The 25,105-nt window shown below is 40.7% G+C and overlaps 1 protein-coding gene across 7 annotated transcripts in view; it reads right to left on the reverse strand.

Moving 5' to 3' along the window:
• LIMCH1 (LIM and calponin homology domains 1) overlaps positions 1–25,105 on the reverse strand; it is a 370,228-nt gene that overhangs the window by 110,409 nt on the left and 234,714 nt on the right. For all 7 annotated transcript variants that reach the window (XM_089654009.1, XM_089654005.1, XM_089654006.1 and 4 more), the window contains 2 exons: positions 16,878–16,984; positions 14,567–14,597 (listed from right to left, as the gene is read on the reverse strand). In XM_089654009.1, the coding sequence (XP_089510135.1) occupies positions 14,567–14,597; positions 16,878–16,984 (138 nt within the window). The remainder of the gene's footprint in view (positions 1–14,566; positions 14,598–16,877; positions 16,985–25,105) is intronic.

Here is a 25,105-nt window from a genome sequence, read left to right on the forward strand (position 1 = left end):
TAAGGGACATCTGTAGATGAAAACAAACTTTGCAGCCATGACTAAAGCTGAATAATGTGCTTGCAATAGGTGTAGGCCTTTTACATACCTTGTGATGCCTACACCTATAGCAAGAGCTTTAACTCAACTTTAGTCAAAGCTGCACAGTTTTTCTTTATCTCCAAACACCCCCTTACCTGCGTAGGCAGTTTTTTTGTAAAGCTGGGTGAACTAACCCTTTAACAGACCAAGCTGTCAAGCAAAATTGGCAGTTAGAAGGTTCAAATAAGCTTCCTCTGATCAGCTGAGTTAGAAATCGTGTTGTCATCAACCTACTCCTCCGTCTCAGCCAATCAGAGGAAGCTTTGTATTTATTCACAGAATACAAAGCATCCTATGAATGGCTGAATGCCACTCAGATCGACTCTGCAATGTTCTGGATGTAAGACAAGAAGTCTCTGTCTCACAGCCGGAACCCAGCACTGTGTACTGTATGGAGCTGAAGCTATATGAATTTTATACAGCGCTTACAGACATTGCAACACTTAGTGAAGGAAATACCTGTAGTTTGTTAGGAACAGCTTGGTCCAAACAAACTAAAGTGAAAGGAAACCTGGATATCAGCTTTAATGCTCCTTTAAGACCTGTGATAATACATGAGAAATGTAAAACATGCCTTTTTGTATTTTGTAGTGCAAAATCACATGCGACCATCTAACAGTCTCCATTTATAGTGCTCTATTATTATGATTATATAGTGCCAACAGCTTGAACAGCGTTTTACAACAGGAGGGCAGACAGAACAGTTACAATACAATTCAATACAGGAGAAATCAGAGAGGCCTGCTCGCTAGTTCTTACAATATAAAAGGAAGGGTCAAGTGATACAAAAGGTAATAACAGTGGGGGTTGAGCTGGTGGAGAAAAAGGAAATACAATTGTTAGGTGGAGGCGGGATAGGCTTCTTTGGAAAGAAGGGTTTTCAGCAATTGTGGGACTGATCGAGGTAGGTTGTTCCAGAGGAGAGGAGAGGCTCGGGAGAAGTCCTAGAGGCAAGCATGGGAGGAGGTGACAAGTGAGCTAGAGAGCAGGAGGTCTTAGGAGGAATGAAGAGAACATTTGGTTGGTATTTTTAAACTAGGCTAGTAATGTAGCTGGGGGCAGAATTGTGGATAGTTTGTAAATTGATATGTGTAGCGTGTTGGCAGTTGTAAGTTGTTAGTATTTTTAATTTAATTTGTTGCCTGATTGGAAGCCAGTGGAGGGATTTGCAGAGAGGGGTAGCAGACACTGATTGGTTGCTCTAAAATCGAACCTATAATTTAATGGTTAAAGTGTATATATGGACAAAATAAAAATGTACATATGTAGAAAAGCAGGAAGTATAGAAAAATGCCTGCTGATCTGCCAGAAATCCACGTGCTCCTAAATTCCTATTTAAGCTAATAAAAAAAAAAAAAAAAAAAAAAAAAAAGTTTCTTTGAGGCTCTCCTCATCTCACCAAGTACGAGTTGTTCTATAGACCAGAATGTACTTAGTCATGGCTGACATCATCAGTTCAGTTCAGCAGAGGCATTATGTTGTCAGCTCAAACAGGAAGTTAGGAGAACACTGATTTTCTGATAGATCAACAGACAGTTTTCTGTGCTTGCAGCCTTTTTTTTTAGCAAGGCAAAACACGTATTGTAAAGATGAACTAAACGTCTTGCCCAGATAAATACTTTAGGCTCCATGCAAACTGGGTGTTTTAAAAATGCTGGTAACGTTAGCTGTCTAAAGTCACGTTAAAAACATGAGGTTTTTAACCTTTTTTTTCGCGTTTGCATCGTTTCACTTTTTTTGACCAAAAAAAATCCCCATTTTTTTTTTAGTCAAAAAAGTCCAAAAATGCTGGTTTGCCACGATTTACAGTGTTTTACTACGTTTTTCAGCATTAGAGTGTTTTTCCAGCTAAAAAGCTCCTCTAGAAACCCACTAGTTCTGGGGGTTTTTTCCAGCTAAAAACGTCCCTGCCAAAAAACGTTGCTTACAGTCTATGTGTGCATGGACACATAGGATAACATGCTGGGGGGTTTACTGGCTGTAGAAGAAAACCAAAAACCGCAGCTGTAAAAACGTGCAGAGTGCATGAGGAATAAGGAATGTGTTACTAAGAAAGAACATATGTAAGACAGGTAAGACACCGATTAATTTTTTTAGTTACAAAGGTTTTTGCACAATCCTGAAGGGTATGTATATGGCAGCTCTAGAATAAGCAGCCGTGAGAAAGTTAAGTAACACCAGGAATCAAACAAACATTCTTCAGACCTCACAACTACTGAACACTGTAAAAAGGATACTTATTATTATATTATTATTATTATACAGGATTTATATAGCGCCAACAGTTTGCTCAGCACTTTACAATATAACGGGAGACAATACAACAACCATACAGTTCAATACAAGAGGGTTAGGAGGGCCCTGCTCCTTATTGAAAAAAGACTAATACCCAAGCACTATGGCTACTAGTAAGCTTTTATGGTAAATTATTATTTTTTTTCCTAGTGTGTGTTTACATGTTTTGGTTAGTATCTCTTTAAGGAGACACACTGACATTACAGATCTGTTGTCTGATGTTTGACGAATGATCGTCCAATTTTTTATTTTCTTTTGCATGCTATGTATTTTATTTTATTTATTCAGGTACTTATATAGCGCTGTCAATTTTACGCAGCGCTTTACATATATATATTGTACAATCACATCAGTCCCTAACCCTCAAGGGGCGTACAATCTAAAGTCCCTAACTCACATTCATACATACATATACTAGGGTGAATTTAGACAGGAGCCAATTACCTACCAGCATGTCTTTGGAGGGTGGCAGGAAACCGGAGTACCTGGAGGAAACCCATGCAGGCACAGGGAGAAAATGCAAACTGCAGGCAGGTGGTGCCGTGGTTGGGATTCGAACCAACGACCCTAGTACTGCCAGGAGGAAGTGCTAACGATTTAGCCACTGTGCTGCCCATTGAAATGCTAGGGGGTGTTTTTCAAAGTGATTTTTCAGCAAAATATAACCTGGAGACATGAATGGATGGATGATGCTAGTCTTGAAAGTGAAGAGGTTACTACAGTTATGAAAATTCTTGTACAACAGAAAGAAAATTTGGAAGTAATGTAATGTAATGTATGTGTACTTGTCCCCTTATCAGATTTGCACGCGATCGCTTGGAAAGCGGTATTTTTTGTACGATCTTCTGATTGTGTGTACTAGGCTTAAAGTGGTTGTGAAGACTCAAGGTTTTTTACCTTCATGCATTCTACGCATGAAGGTAACAAACCTGTGTGCAGCAGTGCCCCCAGCCCCCTCAATACCTACCTGAGCCTCATCGAAATCCAGCGATATGAACAGCCTTGGCTGTCCCGGGTCTCTGCCTCCTCATTGGCTGAGAGAGCAAATGGGAGCCATTGGATCCCACTGCTGTCAAATCAGCCAGTCAGCCAATGAGGAGAGGGGGCGAGGCCAAGCCACTCCGTGTGTGTGTGAATGGACACACAGAGCAACGGGTGCCCCCACAGCAAGCTGCTTGCTGTGGGGGCACCCAACAGGAGGGAGGGGAGAGCCTGCGGGGGACCTGAGAAAAGGAAGATCCAGGCTGCTCTGTGTAAAACCACTGCACACAGTAGGTAAGTATAGATTTATTTGTTATTTTCACAAAAAAAATATATATAACCTTTAGAATAGCTTTGAGCCTTTGCCAGAAGCTTTATTATTCTCGCTCCTTGCAGTGGACAATAAAGATGGCATTTTACCAAATTCTGGTTACCGCATACACTATCCTCCAACTGAATGCTGACAAAGGTCTCAATGAACAGCAAAATGTACCAACAACTATGTAATGGGAGTGTCAGCTACATATTTATTTAAAATTTTATCTGATCACCCATTCTTTCTTCCCCCAACACCAGCCCATATATGATAACATTGAGAAAATCCTGTACAGGGAAACCAGGAAGATCGTTCTTGCAGGAGCACCAGTGTACTGACTCTCTATGTTGCCTGGGCACGTGTGTGTGTGTGTGTGTGATATTTCTTACACAATGTTTCCAAATGTAACTAATATTGGGCAAGTAATAATTTTAAACTAAAATGTAAACGTATGATTACAGTCCCATTTTATTTATGGATTAGTGTTATATGATCTGCAAATACAATCAGAATTCTTTAAAGACTAATGGTGAAATAAATGGATCCAGTATATTGCCTTTCATCATTCTATCAGTAGCCCAAATATGTCTCTAATTAAAAACACATACAATATGTAACTTATGAGTCTAAGAAGTACTGGGTTAATTAGGGATGGGCAGCTGAAAGCACAGGGTCCCATTCCATATGATAAATGGAGAGCTAAAGTTCTCTAGAAGGAAACACATACCTGGAATGAAAGGGGCCATGCTGTTCAGACTCGATGGTGCCATATAGCTTAGGACAGACAGGCTGGGGCTGTCTATGCAGCCTCAACGTGGAGGAATTTCACACAACTTGACAATATTAAACAGCTGCTGTAAAACTTTCTGTTGCTGAATACTAATGGGTGACTATTTATGCTTCATATTCCTCTAGATAGTAAGATTTCCACTTGGACAGCTAGAGACATTTAAGCACTATTAGAACACCCCTAGACGTTTAGCTCTCTTGGCAGCAGAAAAAAGCTAAACGTGGCAAAACGCATTTAAGTGCAGTACAGCATTTAGCACTTGGATGTTTATTCATTTGATTGGCCAGAGAATTTTCCAGTGACACGAATAAACGCCCAATCGCTAAAAGCAACTAGCGGTTAGACGTATTTACGCCTCATTTAGCATTTATTTTTTTTGCCAAAATGTTCCTCTCCTGAATGTGATTCTTCTGCATTAAGAACGGGAACGTTTAACTGCCCCTAAACTCTGGTAAAAGCCTATATGTACACCAAAACATAGGCTTTTATTGAGTTGAGTTGAGGGGCTTTGGCAAAAAGATGCCTAAAGCTCCTGAACGCACGTTTAAGAGCAGTGTACATGAGGCCTTAGACCTAAAAACATCACTTTAACAAAACAAGTCAACTTCCACCATCCCCTGCATTTGGCAGCATGGTATTACCAAGCATATGTGTCTCATGACACATATCCCATGCTGCATTTCTATTCCGCCAGGCTGAGAAGAAAAGTGGCAAATTTTAGCCAAAAATGTGCTACATTAACCCTAAAAAATACCTACTTACCTTTATGCTAGGTTGACACTAGCCCGCAAACTGCGTCATATCTGTTCTTGCACCTGCAACCACTTTCAGCCATATCACGCTGTTCTTGTGAGAGGTGTGGGGCTGCTATTCATTCTGAATGGCACCCCCACGCATCCCAGCTTGAAGTGCGATCGTGGGTGTGAACACAGGGAAACCACACTGTCAAAAACACCAAGCAGTTTCCCGGTGGATGCGTTTTTGACGAGGTGCATGCACCTTTTTCTTGCATGAAGCATGGGCACAGCAGCCCATTCAAATTCATTTGAATGGGCTGCTGTGCCTGTGCAAACATGGGCCTGCTTATTTCATATTGCATCAATTACAACATTTAGGAGAAACTATACTCTTAGTCAACATTAACCATTTTTAATCCTTAGGCTGCTAGCATTGGTAAATACAGATAAAAAGGTATATTTTACATTTCTTCTGTTGCCTCCTGGTTTCCAGCCTAGGCCAAATCAATCTCATACATCCCAGAGTCTTCGTGGGCATTTTCTTCTGAAGGAGGGGAAGAGGGGCTCTAAACTCTGTACACCCTCCTGTCTGCACGCCTGGGTCAAGGACAGATGGATTACAGGAAGTAAATGCTACATAAATCTGCTCTTACTCAAGATGGCTGCCACTAGAAGTGCTAGGGTTTTTTTTTTCAAAATTATTTCTCAAGAAAATAAAGTTTGGAAACATGAATGGATGGGTAAATTTGCTCTGAAAATTAAAAATGAATTAAACAGTATTTTCAGTTTTTGATGCTTTAATACAGTTACGTTCTGCTTTAACACTAACCAGCAATCCGGTATATAGTATAGTATTTAGTGACTACAGAAAGCTGTCAAAACAATTATTAAATGTAGGATTAGAAATAGGTTTGAAAGCTCCAACCGAAAGATTTTTTTTTCTTTTGTTCTGGACAAAGAGGGCAAGGTTTAAAACCTTTGTCAGGTTCAATTTCATTCACTTTTCATGTAGGTAACAATGCATAGTTGTCTTCTAATAGAAAGATCCTGATTGCAATAAGCAGCAATTAGTCTCAGTGGCTCTACCAGGTCCCAATGAGGGGTATTACTTTAACTTGTGCCTGTTAGTGAGAGCTGTAGCCCAGCACTAAGACCAGTAGCTGAAGCAATCAACTCCTGGGCTGCAATCCTTTCTAATCTACAAGGCCACTTTTTGTGAGCTCAAGCAGGCATGTATAGAAATGGTGCGATCAGCCTCCCCCTGCAGCAACAGAATACTGATTTCAGATAACAGCTCTATAAGGCTTCATGTACACGAGCAGCTCCTAAACTCAAGTTTAGGAGCTTTTGGCATTTTTTTGCCAAAGCTCCTAAACTCAACTGCATAAAAGCCTGTGTGTCCATGTACACATAGGCTTTTAAACAGAGTTTAGGAGCTGCTGTGTTTAGGTGAGGTTAAACCTCCCTTTCCTGAATGCAGAAGAATCGCGTTCAGGATAGGAACGTTTTGACCACCGACCACGGGAGCACCGCGTTTTTGTCAGGATTTGCATTTACTGTGTGAGCTTTAAACACTCATGTAAGCATGCTCAGTGCCATTCAGAGTTTTTGCAATTACAAACCATGAAAATGGTTACATGCAAATGCCTGCCCATGAAAATTACTTGATTGACAGTAATTTGGAGGAGGAGCAGAAAAGTGCCTTCTGTGTGTAATCCACTATGCACATTTTATGAATAAAGGGATACACATGTGCATTGGCGCAGAGAATGGGATCGGTAGCCACCAGCAGTGACTGGCAATGCCTTCTGAGGGTGCGCTTCTATACCTGGAAGTTCAGGGATGCGCCATGTCAGAAGATGAAGGATGCAGCTGTCAACTGACTAATGAGTAAGTGAATTTTGTTGGCAAAAATTATTTCCCTGTGCTAGTTGCGGTGTGCTGCTGTATAATGTGTAACTCAACTTAAAATACTAATAACAGCATACAAAGCCACTCAGAACTCCGCTGTAATCTACGTCACCAAACTCATCTCAAAATATCACTCAAACCATCACTCCTCCCAAGATCTCCTGCTCTCTTGTTGCCTCATCACCCTCTCCCATGTTCACCTCCGGGATTTCACCAGAGTCTCCCCCATCCTCTGGAACGCCCTACCCTAATATGTCCAGCTTTCTCCTACTCTGTCTTTAGAGGATGCCTAAAAAAATTTCTCAGGAAGCCTATATTGCCTCTACATAAAAACTGAACTTTCACTTAACTCAGCTCACCCCTCTTATTTTTAGATTGTAAGCTCAAACAAGCAGTGTCCCTAACCCTCTTGAATTGTATTGGATTGGATTGTAACTGTGCACCCCGTCACAAAAAAAAAAAAAAAAAGGGAGAGTGTACAAACTGCTGGTGCTATATAATTTCATTATAAGAATAAAAATAACTCCACTTTTCTTGAGAAAAAAAATCCCATATGGATGTCCAATGTACATTGCAAGGTTTTTAACAAGCTTTGTAATTTTTTTCTGTTCTGGTGAAAAAGCTTCACTCTCTCCATTTCCAGGCTGATTGCTGAATGGGAGGGTCTGTGTTCATTATAACCAACTCATGCACTTTCAGTATTTTAATGAGGAAAGTTGCATTGTCTGTATCCCTGTATATGTAGTTTTTGGCAGTATCTTACAAAAATTTAAATTCCTACTTGCATCTTAGCACTGATGAGTGAGAAAATAAGTGAGGCTATCACAGAAGGAAGAAATTACATTTCTGGGGGATTGCCATACACCTGTGGGGAACAGAATGCCTCCAGGTTGTGATATTGCATTGAATTTTCAGAAATATGTAGAAAATAACAACCATGATAATTTTAAGAACATTAAAGCGGAGCTCCAGCCAAAAGGGGAAGTTCCGTTTTAAGGACTGCTCCCCCGCTCCCCATTAAGGATTGGCACCTTTGGGGGGCAGGGGGAGGGAGCGGGTACTCGAATTTGACAGGTACCCGCTCCCACTTCCGGTCCGATCGCCTAGGTGATCAGAAATGGAAGGTGTCCTCCCTCCCTGTAGTCTTTTGGGACACGTGACAGATCCCAGAAGACTATAGGACCATTCATGAAGCGCAGCGCTACTTGCGCATGCGCAGTGGGTATCCGGTTGTGAAGCTGCAAGCTGTCACAACCGGGTGCCCACAATGAAGATGCTGGCCTCCTGGAATACAGGATGGCCAGTGAAATGGGCTGCGGGGGACACAACGCGGGACCGAGGGACAGGTAAGTGGCTGTTTTTTAAAAGTCATCAGCTACAGTTTTTGTAGCTGCTGACTTTTATTTTTTTTTCAGGGTGAGTGGAACTCCACTTTAAATTAAAAAATAGATTGTGTAACTATTTCATATGCCAATTTGTTTCATGAGTGGAGTTCTCCTTTAATAGAAAGGCTTTTGTACTACTTTAAATCTCTTGGCTACTCCAGTGGTGTAGAATCTGCACTTCTATCAAACTGCTGTGGCCTATGCAAAGTCAGATGATAGTGTCACACTTCCCCAAAGGATTCATAAGACAGCATAAACAAATAGAAATTTCTGCCCTCACTGTGGATCAACCATAAACTAAAAGCTTTGCTTCAAACAGAGTTTACATTTAGGGGTCATTCACCCAGGCCTTCATCCTCAGAGAGTGGTAAGAGCCCTATGTTTACTTTTCTGTCCTAGTGCTGAGCTGCAAGCAGGCAGTCCATATTAGTGAATGAACACACACCAACTACACTGATCGATCCGCACATCCATGTTTGATAGGTACGCATGGATGGCTGCACAGCTCTGCATACATAAATTCTGTGTGACAGTGTCTGTGCACACGTCCCTGCATACCTGTGTGCATGGACCATGATGTGTGCCAATGTGTGTCCATTCACTATTATAGGCTGCCTAAATGCAGCTCAGTGCTAGAGCAGAAAATAAACCAAGGGCTCTTCAAGCAGTACACAGCTGAGCACCTGAGTGAATGAGCCCTATGAAGTGTACCAATAGCTGAATACCTTTAGATAAAGTGAGAGGTTAAATTAATGCCAGGCCACCATTTTCCTTGCACAGATGATATACAAGTCTCTCTCTATGCTGAAGTATAGTCACCTCAGCGAGATATAGTGGCATGTTGTGGATCATGTTACAATTGTGGAATTGTGGTGAAGTGTAAATGGGAGGACCTATATGTTCCATAAGTACGGGATATGTCCCTATAGATGCCTGGTCCTGTCTTTAGGTGTGTGAGGACCTTGTATGTGTTTCTATATTGGGACCACTTTAAACACTACTTGTGTCTCCCCTTTCTTGGTTTGTTTGTTGGCTCTACTGGCAATAATTGTCCTTTTACGAGACTGGACCATCTGATATATGTTTTGGTGTGGATCCAGAAGAAGTGAACTAATTGCGAAACGCGTTGATCTTAGACGACATACATATATTTACAATGTGAATCATGTTGGAACTTATAGGTCATATTTTGAGTGTGAAATATACTCTATTATATTATACATTTTACATATCCCTCACCCTGCATAGTCTGGGTTGAGTAGTTCTGAGGTTTGAAGAGGTGAAATTCACATTGAGTTTCTTGGGAAGCATTGTCACCAAGCAGAAAGCAATAATAATCTAACGGTGATGTTGAAAAAAAGAGATCAGGAGATTTTCCAACTGAATAATTTGTTCCAGCAACACGTTCTAGTGGGGGGTTCCTCTTAATTTGCATAGACTTGCTCACACTTCCTGTTCTGTTTTAGAACCAGAAGGTGAAGAGAAATCTCCCCGACAGGACACACACAACAAAATACAGACAGAACTTTTAACTATTCTTTAATTTATCTTTTACAGCCAAAAAAAAAGGTTTTGATAAAAAAAGAAAACAAAAAAAGAACATTACATGCTATTATATGTATGTACTACAGTGAATAACTATAAAATATCTGAAGGGAACCAGGCTGCAAAGAGGCCAAATAGTCAACAGTTGTCAAGCATAATCACTACTAACTTATAAATTCAAAAATGTAATAAACAACCTTTAAAACAAAATTGCAGGATATAAAAAAACGTGTTGTATGCCTCATGTATGGTTTAGATATATTTTTTAATGATCCACCCTTCCATTCATTGAACTTTGATATGTTCTGATGAATGAAGTGCCCACAATATCACCTGCATTTATTGTTATCACATAGCGGACTTTCATCTCATGAAATCTGGCAATCTCTATGAATGCTGCAAGCTGCCTCCAAGCAATTGGGCCAAGTCCTGCTGGAACACCAGTGAGCAGGCTCAGTTTGCACCAGCCTTTTCCCCACAATCACATTCATTAGTGCTTCTCCTGGCATAAATCAACAGAGAATTACAGTCAATTGGATTAGAGCTCAATCCCTTTGTAAAAACCTTCCTGTTGACACATGTGAACATTGATTTGAAAGAGAAATAGTCCAATCCAGTATGGAAAGTTACACAGCGAATGACAGCTCAGTCAGGATCTGGTCTTGCAGGGCATGAAGGATTCTGACTGACGCTGCTCTGCTTTGAAAATCATTTGCCCCGATGAACCCTGAGGGATGAGTTATGGCACATCATCTAAAATGATTTACTGCAAAGAAATAATTGCTCAGCTTCTGGCATGTGACATTTCCACAGTTCTCTCCCTGCTGCCAGATTGGGTGGTTTCTAATATGTTCCAGATCAGGCACTAGACGTGCAATTCCTTTGTCAAGAAGGTTTGGCCAGATAAAAGGAATGCCAAACAACTATCTACTTATCTTACATGATGCCTGCTTCAGGAGGACCGTTCACTAAACAAAGGGGCAGAGGAGTAAATGTTATTTCAGCCATCCCAAACAACTAGTCACATCAGACTTGCATCCCAAACCTCAATATACGATGTATAAATGTTAAAAGAGAAGTATGGCTTTTTCCCCTTATTTATACTTACCTAGGCAGATGCAGCATCGGTCCAATGCAGCATCAGTTCCCCGCCACTCTAAGGGTGAGAACGCAGCGATCACGTGACCACTGATCACTAAGTTCTCCTCTCTGCTCTGAGCGGAGAGCGGGACTGTCGGTTACTACTCTCTGCTCAGCCCCCCCAGCGCTCACTGGAGTGCTGGGCTGTGGAGGGGGAAGAGACTCTTAGCCTGAGCCAAATACTAACAGATAGTATTTGGAAGGCATCCTGGCAAAAGTTTCAACTGAAACTGTGAGTACATGAATGTATATTGGTTAGAAGGTTGCTTATCTATGCATGCACTATATGCATAAAGCAAATATTGTTTGCATACATTTGTATCTAGAAGTTCTGTTGAATTATAATTAACAGCCATCTATCATAGAGATGATTGAGATTGATTGATATAATTACATAGTTAGGTTAAAAAAAAGACACAAGTCCATCTATTTCAACCAATAGAAAGAAAAATATGGGAAACCTTCACATACAGAATCCTACACCCACAGTTGATCCAGAGGAAAGCATAAAAAAACTCTAAAAACAATGGTCCAATTTGCTCCAGTGGGAGAAAAATAAATTCCTTCCTGATCCTTGAGAAGAGGATCAGATATTTCTTGGATCAACAATCGCTGGCATTATTACTTATAAATGTTAATATCCAACTATATTTAACATCCCCCAGGTTAGTTAGGTAGCTTTTTGTTAGATAGAGGCAGAGTAGCAGCCTGAGGATGAGTCAACCTCGGGAGTGAGGTTACCTCAGTACAGAGTGGGAGGCTCTAAAAGATCAGGGCTTCTAGGGCCCTCCTGCCTTCCGAGAAACTTGAGAGCTTTCTGGAAGTGGGGTGGAGGAGGGGAGGAAGCACAGATCTGCATGTTTGAGGGACCCTGCCGAATCTCCTGGTAGGAGGCTGGGCAAGCTGACCAGCAAAACCCTCAAATGTGGCAGAGTCTGGGGGGTGGTGTGCAGTGTCGGGTGGAAGATATATTGAGAAAAACTGGAGTGAGGAGCCTGGGAGGCAGCCCCCGAAGGGGGGACCTACCTACAGGCAGGTCGTTGGAGAAGAGGATTTCCACTACCTCAACGTCTCCAGGAGAGGACAGCCTGTGTAGCAGGGAAGAAGCTAGATCAGCGTAAGGCATGAAGGCAGCCACCAACCCACTAAGCTAACAGGAGAGGACAGTGTGAGTATGCTTATACCCCCTGGCCCAGATAATGGGAGAGGGTGGTAGGGTGCAATACCCAACTAGCTTCTCATCTGAAACTGTTCAATTGGCAGCTCTTGGGTCCCCTTGCTCAGAGATACCCTCAGGCAGCTGGGTGAAGAGAAGGAATCATCCAGGGTTTGAGGAGGTACACCTAAGAGCCTTTAGTGCTCTTCAAGAAAAGACTGTTGCTAATCCGAATCTCTGTACTTAGCTGGTAAGGAGTTGTCCTCAAGTTCTACAGTTCCTCGGGTATCTTATATACCCCTAGATCCAAGTTTGACCCCTCAATAAAATCACAAAACCAAGCTTGAGGACTGTTTACTGACTCCAGTGTGCAAAGTGTGGGAAATGTGTTGCCTGGCTGTGCACACCATAAGGAGAGCCAATTCAAATCCAGCAACCTTTACAAGGGTAGCGCTACATATATTTTGTGCGTTTAGGAATGCATCCAGTTTTTTTTTTGTTTTTTTTAAAACCATCTACGTAGTTGGCCAGAATTAGTTTTTGAGGGAACCTATTCCACATGTTCACAGCTCTTACTGAAGAAGCCTGTCCATATGTGGAGGTTAATTATCTGCTCTTCCAGATGTAAAGAGTGCCCCCTTGTCCTTTGTGAAAGTCCTGAAAGTGAATAACTGCAACATGTTCACTATATGGAACACTTCTATATTAATACAAAGTTATCATATCCCCCTTAATCTCCTCTCTTCTCAAGAGAATAAATTTGGTTCCTGTTAGCTTTCCTCATAGCTGAGCTCCTCCATGCCTCTTATCAGTTTGGTTGCCCTTCACTTTATCTAGTTACCCAATATCCTTTTTGTGCTCATAAAACTTAACTGCCCATGGTGCCCTTAACTGAACTTCATATTCAAGATGAGGTCTTACTAATGATTTGTACAGGACCAAAAGAGGTCGGTCTGTCTGTCTCTCTGTCTCTCTCTAGCATCTATACCTCTTTTAATACAAAACAAAGGTATAGTATATGCACACAAAGTACATGAAAACAATCAATGTATGCATTGTACATGCACTGCAATACAGGAGGTACCCGCTCTTCAAAGTGCATCAAAAAGGACATGTAAGATTACAAGTATTTTAAAGGTTAAAAGTTTGGGATCAAAAGGAAACTGAAAACAATGGATTAAAAACTGACTAGACAGGTTTAAAGAGGATTAATACTACAACAATAGCCCAGTCTTTATTCCTTATTTTTATGGCAATTTACAAAAAAAAGGTTCATGTGTACACATCCTTAAAGTAAACCTGTCACAAGGGAAACCTAAAGACTGCCATTACTAACCCTTTTCTTCTGAAAAATGCAAGTTGGCTAGATGCCAATGCAGATTAAGACTTTACTCTGACTTTTCTGATTGAAATACTTAAAGCAACTCAAAAGTAATGAAGCCAAAGGGTGAAGATCATGTGAACAGCAGGCATTTTCAGATGGAAGTCAGCAGTTGGTGAATGTTTAGTCCTACATTGTACATGATGACGATTCATGTACAATGTAGAACTAAACATTCACTGGTGTGCAAGAAAATAGAGGGACGAGGACGCATTAGCAGTGAATGACAGCAGGAAACAAATGCTGTAGCTTAGCATTTTCATTCACAGATTGGTGTGTTTGACACTCCTTGCAGCTAGTTTTTACAGCTGGTAATGGACCTGAGAAGCCACTTCTGCTTCTTTAGAGGCAGAGACAGGCTTTGCACACTGTTGAATGTTTAGTTCTACATTGTAAATGAACGGTCATCATGTACAATGCCTCACCTACTGATCCGGATTAGTTTGTGAGGAGCTAAGTGTGCAAGCACAGGCAGGAACACCTTAAAGAGATGGCTTTCGGGGACCTATTGCATAGATGGAGGGAGCCTGCAACGGAGGATATTTTATTTTAGTATCTGATGTACAGTCACTGAGATAGGTAGAGAGAGGAAATCAACTCAAGGTGGGCACAGAGACTGTATAAAAAAAAAAAAAAAAAAAGTTGGCAAAGAGTTTAACCCTTCCGTATTCTATTCCACTTAAAAACAAACAAAAAAAAAACCATAATTACTTATTGCACGTTTACATTTCCTATCCTATTATTTTCCTATAAACAAAAATCAAACATTTTTCATGAGTCATGAATTAAAAGCATAGGTCTGTAATGTCATATATAACTGTAATCACATTGAGTTATGTTATACTCACATTTCGAAGCTTCCGGTTGCAGTCTGAAATCCTGTGAAGAAAAGGAATGTGGTATTAGGCAGATTGAACTGACACTACCTGAAAAAACTGCTGGAATGAAATGTATGTTCCAAGGCATGATCCTCCTTACTTTCCATCTCTTGCCATGAAAGACAATCTGTCAGCTACTCATAATCAAATCGGCCCCTCTATAAAGGCATAAAAGCACTGATGAGAAGCATCTCTTTCCTAGTATAAGTTCTACTTTACCAAGTCAAAATTAGATACTTGCAGTGCTTGCATTTAAAAAAAATATAACAATGCATTTCTGAATACAGAGCTACATTTAAGCGTATCTAAACCCAACAACAAATATGTACTATATTGTACTAAAACAGTCTTTCAAGTTGGTGACTGAATTTCATTATTGCAGCCTTTTTTTTTAACTTTATTTATACCTGATGTTCCATCCAGTAAACGCATCCTGTCTTAGACTGACAAAGCTAAATTGCTGTACTGGGGTTATTTACTAAAACTGGAGAGTGCAAAAATTTGGTGTAGCTCTGCAAAGAAACCAATCAGCTTCCAGGTTTTATTACTAAAGTTTAATTGAACAAGCTGAAGTTAGAAGCGATTGGCTACCATGCACATCTGCACAGATTCTGAGTGCTCCAGTTTTAGTAAATCTCCCCCAATGTTTTAGGACTACAAAACACCCCGCACTCAATAACAATGGGTAGTTTTGTAGTCCTAACACGCTTCCTGCTAACTTTTTGTTTGAGATAACATTACAGACTGCACAAGACAAGGAAATCACTGTATTTTTCAGCACTTATAGAAACATTAGATTTAACAAAACGTTTCAGTGTTTTATTAATGGACCAAAAATAAGCAAACGAGACATTCATTGTTAAGCCCCTTTCACAAGGAGGGTTCGATCATGTCTGCCAAGCAGTTTTTCAACCCTCCATTTACCTCTATAGACCAGCTGGTGTTAAGGGCCATGTGTCCGTTTACACCCACCTACCTTCAATCTGATCCGGTCCACTAAAAAAAACTAGAAGGGGATCGGTCTCCCTCTGTGTAGGCAGATCGAAACAGAGGGCAGTCAGATGTAAACGAACAGCGGCCCATAGAGCAGCATGGGCTGTGTCTGTCAGTTTTGCAGAAATGGAGTGGACACGGACCTGTCATCTACCTGCTCGGCTCTGATGAGCAGGGGCCCAACAGACAGATATCCTACTGATCTAAACAGAGTCTGTCCTGTGTGAAAGGAGTTCAACTGCAAAAGACAGGCAAGCTAAAATATTACAAAGAATTCATACAAATAAGCAAATATTCTCTTACAAATGAAGGCATTACGGCCTTTTCTCCTGTCAGCAGCATTTTGGCAGAAAAAACTACTGACGCTTGTAAAATCGTATAGCGCTTTTAGGCCCGTTTAGAGGCATTAATTTCATTGACCAGAATTAATCATTTATTCTGGCCATTGAAATAAATGAATGTTCAAGCACTAAACACACCTAGCGTTAACATGCGTTTAGGCTGGTTTGAAAGCGTTAAGCGTTTTTTTCTGTCAAAACTCTGCTGCTCCTGGATACACTGGCAGGGGGGGGGTGTTCTGTCTCTAAAAGTCCTGCTACTAAACACTGCTAAGGTCTCATGTACACATGAACTTCCTTAGACGTTTAGCTCTCCTGGTAGCAGAGAACCGCTAAAACGCATCAAAAACACGTGTAAATGTGGCACTTTGTTTAGGCGCCTTTAGGCTTGGAAGTTTATGAAGTTTATTCATTTGATTGGCCAGAGTATTTTACATTGACATGAACAAACACCAAAGCGCTAAACGCGGCTAGCGTTTAGACGTGTTTACATGCATTTTTGCCACATTTAACATTTTTTGGCCAAAATGTTCCTCTCCTGAACGTGATTCTTCTGCATACAGGAGAGGGACGTTTAACTGCCCTAAAACTCTACTGCTCCTAAGCTCTTGTAAAAGCCTATGTGTACATGGACACAGGCTTTTACTGAGTTGAGTTCAGGGGCTTTGGGAAAAAAAAAACGCAGATTTGGAGCAGCAGTGTACATGCAGGGGAGTATAGAGATAGTGAAAAAATGACTGATGCCACAAGAAGCAGCTGAAAAACTGTCCACTGTGCATGAGGCCTAACATGATTAATTCCTCCTGTTGGAGAGACTTATTGGTCCTCATTCTTTCAACAAAGGGGAAAAGTCCCTTAGCAAATCAGAAAGCATGCAGCCAGGAGACAGATTCCTTTCATCCTCATTAACATAATTTAGCATAATTATTTTTTTGGGAACAATTACCCACCTAACTGTTGTTCTGTTCAAAGTGTCCTGCAGATCTCCTGGGTCAAACAGCTGGGATTCTTTTAGGCCAAGCTCTTTACAGCCCCGTAAAAATAATGTCACATTATCCTGTAATGATAAAAATGGACAGATATAAATGCTGATATAAAATAAAGATATAATCAGTCATCACATGTTTAATTTAAAATAAACCAGGAATGTGAAATCCTAGAAGACAGGAAAACAATGCAACTAAAAACCTACAGAGGACCTCTAACCTTGTCCTAAAACGTCCCTTTAAATAACATGATACTGCCATATAATTACAGGAACAGAAATCCAACCAAATGTTTTTTCCCCCCAGTTTTGCAAAGAATGGGAAAGTATTAAAATTGTTGTCTGGATTTACTGGTATCTGTGTCCACATTGGGGAGATACAGTATGTCTATATACGGAAGGGCTTCTTTACAGTAAGAGCTGTGAAAATGTGGAATAGACTCCCTCAATAACTAGTTCTGGCCAGTTTGGGAGATTGTTATAAGAGTTGGATGCACAAAATTAAACTGTATAATAATGCCAGGGATACTTTATCGAGGGAATATCTGAATCCCCCCTGGAGGATCAGGAAATAATTGTTTTTACCTGCTGGACCAAATTGCATAATGCTTTATTGAGGTTGTTTTGCTTTCCTCAGGATCAACTGTGGGTATAGCATTGTGTATATGGAGGTTTTCTACTTTTCTTTCTCTATTGGTTGAGCTAGATGGACTTGTCTTTTTTCTACCTGACTATGTAATTAATTACTGTGTGTTTACCAAGTCAGGAAGTAAGCAGAATCTCTCTAATAGGGACACAGAAAGCATTTAAAGTACTCTTTAAGTACTTTTTTTTTTTTTTTTTTTTTTTTTTAAACAGTGTGGGAACAGCTCAGTGCCAGCCCCTGCCAGGTGACTCACCCTCCTGTCACTTCCTGTATGTTCCCAAGGACAGGAAGTGACAGGACATCTCTCCAGTGGGGGTCAGAAACCAGTCATGACAAAGGTTCTAATCTTTCTCCATTCTACCTAATAGCTTAGCTAGAATTTTACTTTAATCTCCTCAAACGTGTATATGTATTTTGCTTCATTTACAATTAAGGGATTTTCTTCAAATAGCTAAAACAAGGAAGCACGAAATGGGTTATACAAATTAAATGCTTTTTTTTTTCTTTATTTTCTTAACAGTGTAAGAAGCTTATAGGTTTATGTAACAGGCCTAAGAAGAGCTGAACGGAAACATCTAGTAAATGCAAGTCATAGTCAAGTTATAAGTAGATGACCATTTCCAATAAGACATTCAAGTGAAAGGTTTGGGTTTCACTAACAGAAGAATTCCACAGGAGAAAAAAAAGAAAACAAAAATATAAAAAAAAAAAAAAAAAAAAAAAAAAAAAGATGTGCAACATTCCCTAGATAACCTCCACTGAGTACCGGTGAATTGGGATTGTCAAAGAAGGGAACAAAAGGGCCAGGAATAAATTACTTTACAATAATCTCTGATGGCTCCCAATAAAACCAAACCTGTGCTTTTGTTTTGGAAAAATCCCTAAGGAATTAGAACCCCTGTCAGATATTTACAACTATCTGCATTACCAAATGTCACAGGGACTAAAAGTGATGGAAAATCCAAAATGTTAAACTGTCACCAGAGCAGGAACAGAGGAGAAATCTTTCAATAGGGTCTGGTTATCATACTGATCAAATTAATTCAGTAAATGCTTGAGACACATTTGCAAATGAGGAGTTCTGACTTCACCAAATTCTGACTAATTTGCATCACACAAGCATCAAAATGTCACACATCAAATCATCTTACATATACACTTTATTCACTAGGCTGGTCCACACTAATCCCCACCTGTGATGTGTTTCACCCAATAAGACCTTAATTACAGTGGATATAAAAAGTCTACACACCCCTGTTAAAATGTCAGGTTTCTGTGATGTAAAAAAACGAGACAAAGATAAATCATTTAAGAACTTTTTCCACCTTTAATGTGACCTATAAACTGTACAACTCAATTGAAAAACAAACAAACTTTTAGGGGGGAGGGACTAAACACAAAAAAACTAAAATAATGTGGTTGCATAAGTGTGCACACCCTCTTATAACTGGGGATGTAGCTGTGTTCAGAATTAAGCAATCACATTCAAAATCATGTTAAAGCGGAGTTCCACCCAAAAGGGGAAGTTCCACGCTCCCCATTAAGGACTGGCACCTTTGGGAGCGGGTACCCGACTTTGACAGGTACCCACTCCCACTTCTGCTGTGATCGCCTAGGCCAGTGGTCGGCAAGCCGCGGCTCGCGAGCCACATGCGGCTCTTTACATATTTTAATGCGGCTCTTCTGTGTGCCGGGCGCTCGCTCCCCTCCCCTCCCTCCTCTCCCCTCCCCTCCCCTCCCTCCTCTCCCCTCCCCTCCCTCCTCTCCCTCCTCTCGGGCGGCCACTCCCCTCCCCTCCCTCCTCTCGGGTGGCCGAGGACTCTGCAGCTAGCCCAGCAATGATTGGCCAGTCTCGCTGCCACTCACATCCTGATAGCTAGTGATTGGCTGTCAGGATGTGTGTAGGCGGGGCAGCGTGACGAACGTGAGGGGAGCTAGGCTCCTCTCACAGTCCGCCCTGAAGACCGGAACGGCACGGGGAGCACGGCGAGAGGAACGCGCGGAGCAAAGGTAAGTGAATTGACACAGGAGGGACTTGACTTACTACTTGCTACTTACTTACTACTACTATATGAGGGATGAATTAATATGGGGGATGAATTACTATGGGGGATGAATTACTATATGGGGGATGCATTACTATATGGGGGAGGAATTACTATGGGGGATGAATTACTATGGGGGATGAATTACTATGGGGGATGAATTACTATGGGGGATGAATTACTATAGGGGATGAATTACTATAGGGGATGAATTACTATAGGGGATGAATTACTATAGGGGATGAATTACTATATGGGGGAGGAATTACTATATGGGGGAGGAATTACTATATGGGGGATGAATTACTATATGGGGGATGAATTACTATATGGGGGATGAATTACTATGGGGGATGAATTACTATATGGGGGATGAATTACTATATGGGGGATGAATTACTATGGGGGATGAATTACTATGGGGGATGAATTAATATGGGGGATGAATTACTATAGGGGGGATGAATTACTATATGGGGGATGAATTACTATATGGGGGATGAATTACTATATGGGGATGAATTACTATAAAAACTTATTGAAACTAAAAACAGTGTACCATCCTATGTATTTTCAGTTTTAAAAATGTGGCTCTCAAAATAAATTTCAATCGTGGTTTTGGCGAGATTTGGCTCAGTTGAAAAAAAAGGTTGCCCACCACTGGCCTAGGCGATCGGAAGCAGAAGTTGTCCTCCCTCTCTCCCTCCCTGTAGTCTTCTGGGACACGTGACAGGTCCCAGAAGACTATGGGGCCATTCACAAAGTGCAGCAATTCTCACGCATGCGCAGTGGGCACCCGGCTTTGAAGCCGCAAACTGTCACAGCCAGGTGCCCACACTAAAGATGCCGGTGCCAGGGAGAGAAGATGGCCAGTGGAACCAGCGGTGATCAAAAAACCACTGGACTGAGGGGCAGGTAAGTGGCTGTATTTTAAAAGTCAGCAGCTACAATATTTGTAGCTGTTGACTTTTTTTTTTTCAGCAGGAACTCCACTTTAAATAGGAGTCAGTACACACCATCATTTAAAGTGCCTCTGATTAACCACAAATAAAGTTCAGCTGTTCTAGTAGGTCTTTCCTGACATTTTCATAGTCGCATCCTACAGCAAAAACCATAGTCTGCAGAGAGCTTCCAAAGCATCAGAGGGATCTCAAGGCATTAGATATACCATGGAACACACTGAAGACAGTCATCATCAAGTGGAGAAAATATGGAGCAACAGTGACATTACCAAGAACTAGACATCCCTCCAAAATTGATGAAAAGACAAGAAGAAAACTGGTCTGGGAGGCTGCCAAGAGGTCTACAGCAACATTAAAGGAGCTGCAGGAATATCTGGCAAGTACTGGCTGTGTGGTATATGTGACAACAATCTCCCGTATTCTTCATATGTCTGGGATATGGGGTAGAGTGGCAAGATGGAAGCTTTTTCTTAACCTTCCTGGAGGTATTCCCGAGTGTAGCTCGGGGTAAAGTTTCAGCACCACAAGCGGTAACCCCGAGCTACACTCGGGATTACCCTGCAGCGCTGCTCCGGGATCCCTTCTGTACTTACCTTGTCCTTCACTCCCGCGATGTCCCCCCTGCAGCGTCCCCGGCCATCTCCTCCGGCCGATGCCAGCATCTGTCTTCCGGGTTCCATTCCCTGCAACGTCAGGACGTACGGTGGGACGGAACGGTGGGAAATTTAAAAATGTCAAAAAGTGACATTCACTAAATACACTAAGATCACACAGTATAACATTACTGTATCAAACCATTTCACATACATTTTGTCCCGAGTGCTTTGTCCTGTGCCCTGCCTGCATTTTTACTGTTCTTTCTGCCTGGAAACTGAGAAACGTCCATGGCATCCAAAAAGCGTCCCTTTAGGTCAAAAGCGGTTTTAGACCAGCTAAAGAACAGCGATAGTAAATTGCAGAATTGAGTGATAATGATTCGTGGGGAAATTCGTCAGACACTGAAACTGATTTTGCGACTTTGCTCAGTGATGTGCGAACTTGGCGCTCTATTTCAAATTTCAGTGTTTTTGGTTTGATTATATTATTGAATTAAATTTATTTTTATAATATTTTTTACGATTATTTATTAAATTATAATTTATGATTTCGTGTTTCACATTTTATCATACCCGGGATGTTTACTAGACTCTTGTTCGGACAGATTTCAGCGAGTTATTCCTAAAAATTACAGTCCTACAATAAAAAAAAATGACATATTTCCATGCAAAAAAATGTACCGCTTTGAGCACAGAAATACTGACATAATCAGACCGCTAAGGAAGTTAAGAAAAACATCCAAACCCAGCTAAATTTTGCAAAAACACATTTGAAATCGTCCAAAAGCATGTAAGAAAATGTTTTATGGTCTGATGAAACCAAGGGTGAACTTTTTGGCCATGATTCCAAAAGATATGTTTGGCGCAACAACACTGCACATCACCAAAAGAACACCATACCCACAGTGAACATGGTAGTGGCAGCATCATGCTTTGGGGCGGTTTTTCTTCAGTTGGAACTTGGGCCTTAGTCAAAGTATAGGGAATTATGAACAGTTCCAAATACCAGTCAATATTGGCACAAAACCTTCAGGGTTCTGCTAGAAAGCTGAACATGAAGAGTAACTGAATCTTTCAGCATGACAACGATCCAAAGCACTCATCCAAATCAACAAAGGAATGGTTTAACCAGAAGAAGAAGAAAGTTTTGGAATGGCCCAGCCAGAGCCCAGACCTGACTCCATTTGAAAATCTGTGGAATGATCTGAAGAGGGCTGTGGACAGGAGATGCCCTCGCAATCTGACAGATTTGGAGTGTTTTTGGAAGGAAGAGTGGGCAAATATTGCCAAGTCAAGATGTGCCATGCTGATAGACTCATACCCAAAAAGACTGAGTGCTGGAATAAAATCAAAAGGTGCTTCAACAAAGTATTAGTTTGAGGGTGTGTACTCTTATGCAACCATATTATTTTTGTTTTTGTTTATTCTTGCTTCCTTCCACCGAAAAGATTTCAGTTTGTTGTTCAACTGAGTTGTACAGTTTATAGGTTTCATTAAAAGGTGGAAAAGGTTCTGAAATGATTTATCTTTGTCTCATTTTGTTTACATCACAGAAACTTGACATTTTAACAGGGGTGTGTGGACTTTTTATATCCACTGTATATGAATATACTATTGCGATGTTCCTGGTGGACATACTAGCAAATAATTGCACTGTTCAGTAATGTTATTATATACAGTATGTATTATTGTGTAAGGGTATCAGACCTTGGATAGATAGTTCAGATCACAGCTGTTTTGCAAAACATACATTTAAAAAAAAAAAAAACAACATATTTCTTACATGATCAAACCTATCCTCTCTTGTGTCTATTTAAAAAATGTCTTCCACAAGAGCAAATATTTGATATGCCTACACCTTGAGGGATGTGGGATTCTGCTGCTGATGCCAAGATATGGATCACACTGCTCATCTGTTTAACAGTTAGTGCCCCCTCTCTTCACCTGCTGGCCACGAATACTAGGGAGAGATGTGCACAATGCTACATACTGCCTGCAATAATAGTTTTCCAGCATCAATTGAATTATGTTATTTGATTGCCAATCCCCACCTACATCAGCACCCTCTTTACCACCTTCTATGTGACCCTCCATATGGCACAATACATGCTGGGAGTCAACCTGGTCTGTAAGCAGTAATCAAGCAGCTGTTTTAAAGCTGGTACACAAAGGAATTCTGAAAAACTATTTTTAGTAATTGAAACCATATTCAGAATGATATTTCCCAAATTAAAATATAATATTATTATTATTATACAGTATTTATAAGGCGCCAATAGTTCACTCAGCGCTGTACATTACAAAGGGGGACAGAACATGTGACAGAACAACAATACAATGCAAAACATGAGGGGATCGAGGGCCCTGCTCTTTCGAGCTTACAATATAACCATTAATTTCCCATTACCTTTCTTGTGAGACTTGAGTACAGTTTTAAACATTTTGGTCACAAACATGCAAGCTTTGCAGCACTCATGCTTATACCTAATGAAGAGGAAGGGGGAGCAAGCAGACAGAATCAAAAATAGAAGTCTGTGAAAATGCCAAACTTGGCTGACCATACCCTGCCCCAAGACTAGGTGACAGGCAAGATCTGTTGGTAGCCACAAACATAAGGATTCTCACCATTTCCAATCTACAGTGCTGTGAAAAATATTTGCCCCCTTCCTGATTTATTTATTTTCATATTTGTCACACTTAAATAATTCAGATCATCGAACAAATTTAAAAGATCTTAGAAAGCAACACATAATGCCACTATCTAAAGAAATTCAAGAATGGATAGGAAACAAAGTAATTGAAATTATGACTTGTCCTACTGCAGAATAAATCTGGGGCCAATCACATGCCTCCCTGATGGTATGGCGTGATGGACAAGCATCTGCCTATATCTCTCAGCACTATATCAACACCATTGATCCTGACCAAGTCTCCAACTCTATTTGCAGAAATGCAGCCCCAAACTTGCAAGGAACCTCCACCATGCTTCACTGTTGCCTGCAGACACTAGTGTACTGCTCTCCAGCCCTTCGAGAACAAACTGCCTTTTGCTACAGCCAAATATTTCTAATTTTGATTCATCAGTCCAGAGCTCCTGCTGTGACTTTTCTGCACCCCAGTTCCTATGTTTTTGTGCTTAGGACATGGAAACAAGACTAAGCAACTCAATAGTTTCCTATGGTGTGCACTCAGTAGGGGGGGCTAGGAGCACCAATGGGGGCTACAGAAGAAGAGGATTGGGGTTGCTCTGTGCAAAACCATTGCAAAGAGCAGGTATGTATGACATGTTTATTATTTTAATAAAAAGTTAAAGCTTTACAATCCACTTTAAGACACCTTGGAATCCATTCATGTAGTAGGTCTGGTTGAAATTTTTAAGATCTTTCGAAAGACATTAGTTGACCAAGTGATGGCATAATGGAATGTTCTGACAAAAGATTTTTTAGAATTTTGTGTATATGTTTGAATGAAAAGCTAACCATTTATTGCCAGCTAAAGAACTCCACTTTGTTGTAAGTCCCATTGTATGTCAAAACTGACAATTCAACAACTCACCAAGTTCCATTCAACCAGAGGTCTTGCCACATATTACCCAATTCTACATAAATGTTCCAATGATATTCAGTACTTGAACTAATACCTGTACAATTCATAAAACACTTGACTTTTCTGTTCTGGCCTATAATATATATATGATACTCTAAGTAGCAGAAGCAAAACAAAAAAAATTTTGAAGTAACTAATCTACTCAGGTTTTTCCTTCCTATTATTTAACTTTTCTGTTTTGTCCTGAATGATATTCCTTTAGCCTACTCTACAGGAATATGTTCACATTCCTCATTGTTTAGAATAATGACATTCCAGATGTCATCTTCCCATCTTTAACATTCTTTCTATATGAAGATCAGCTAAACATAGCCATGTAGACATGTGACAACAGCATG

The sequence above is a fragment of the Staurois parvus genome, unplaced genomic scaffold (assembly GCF_062004578.1).
Source record: "Staurois parvus isolate SC_StPar_1 unplaced genomic scaffold, SC_StPar_1.0 ptg000734l, whole genome shotgun sequence".
NCBI classification, from domain to species: domain Eukaryota; kingdom Metazoa; phylum Chordata; class Amphibia; order Anura; family Ranidae; genus Staurois; species Staurois parvus.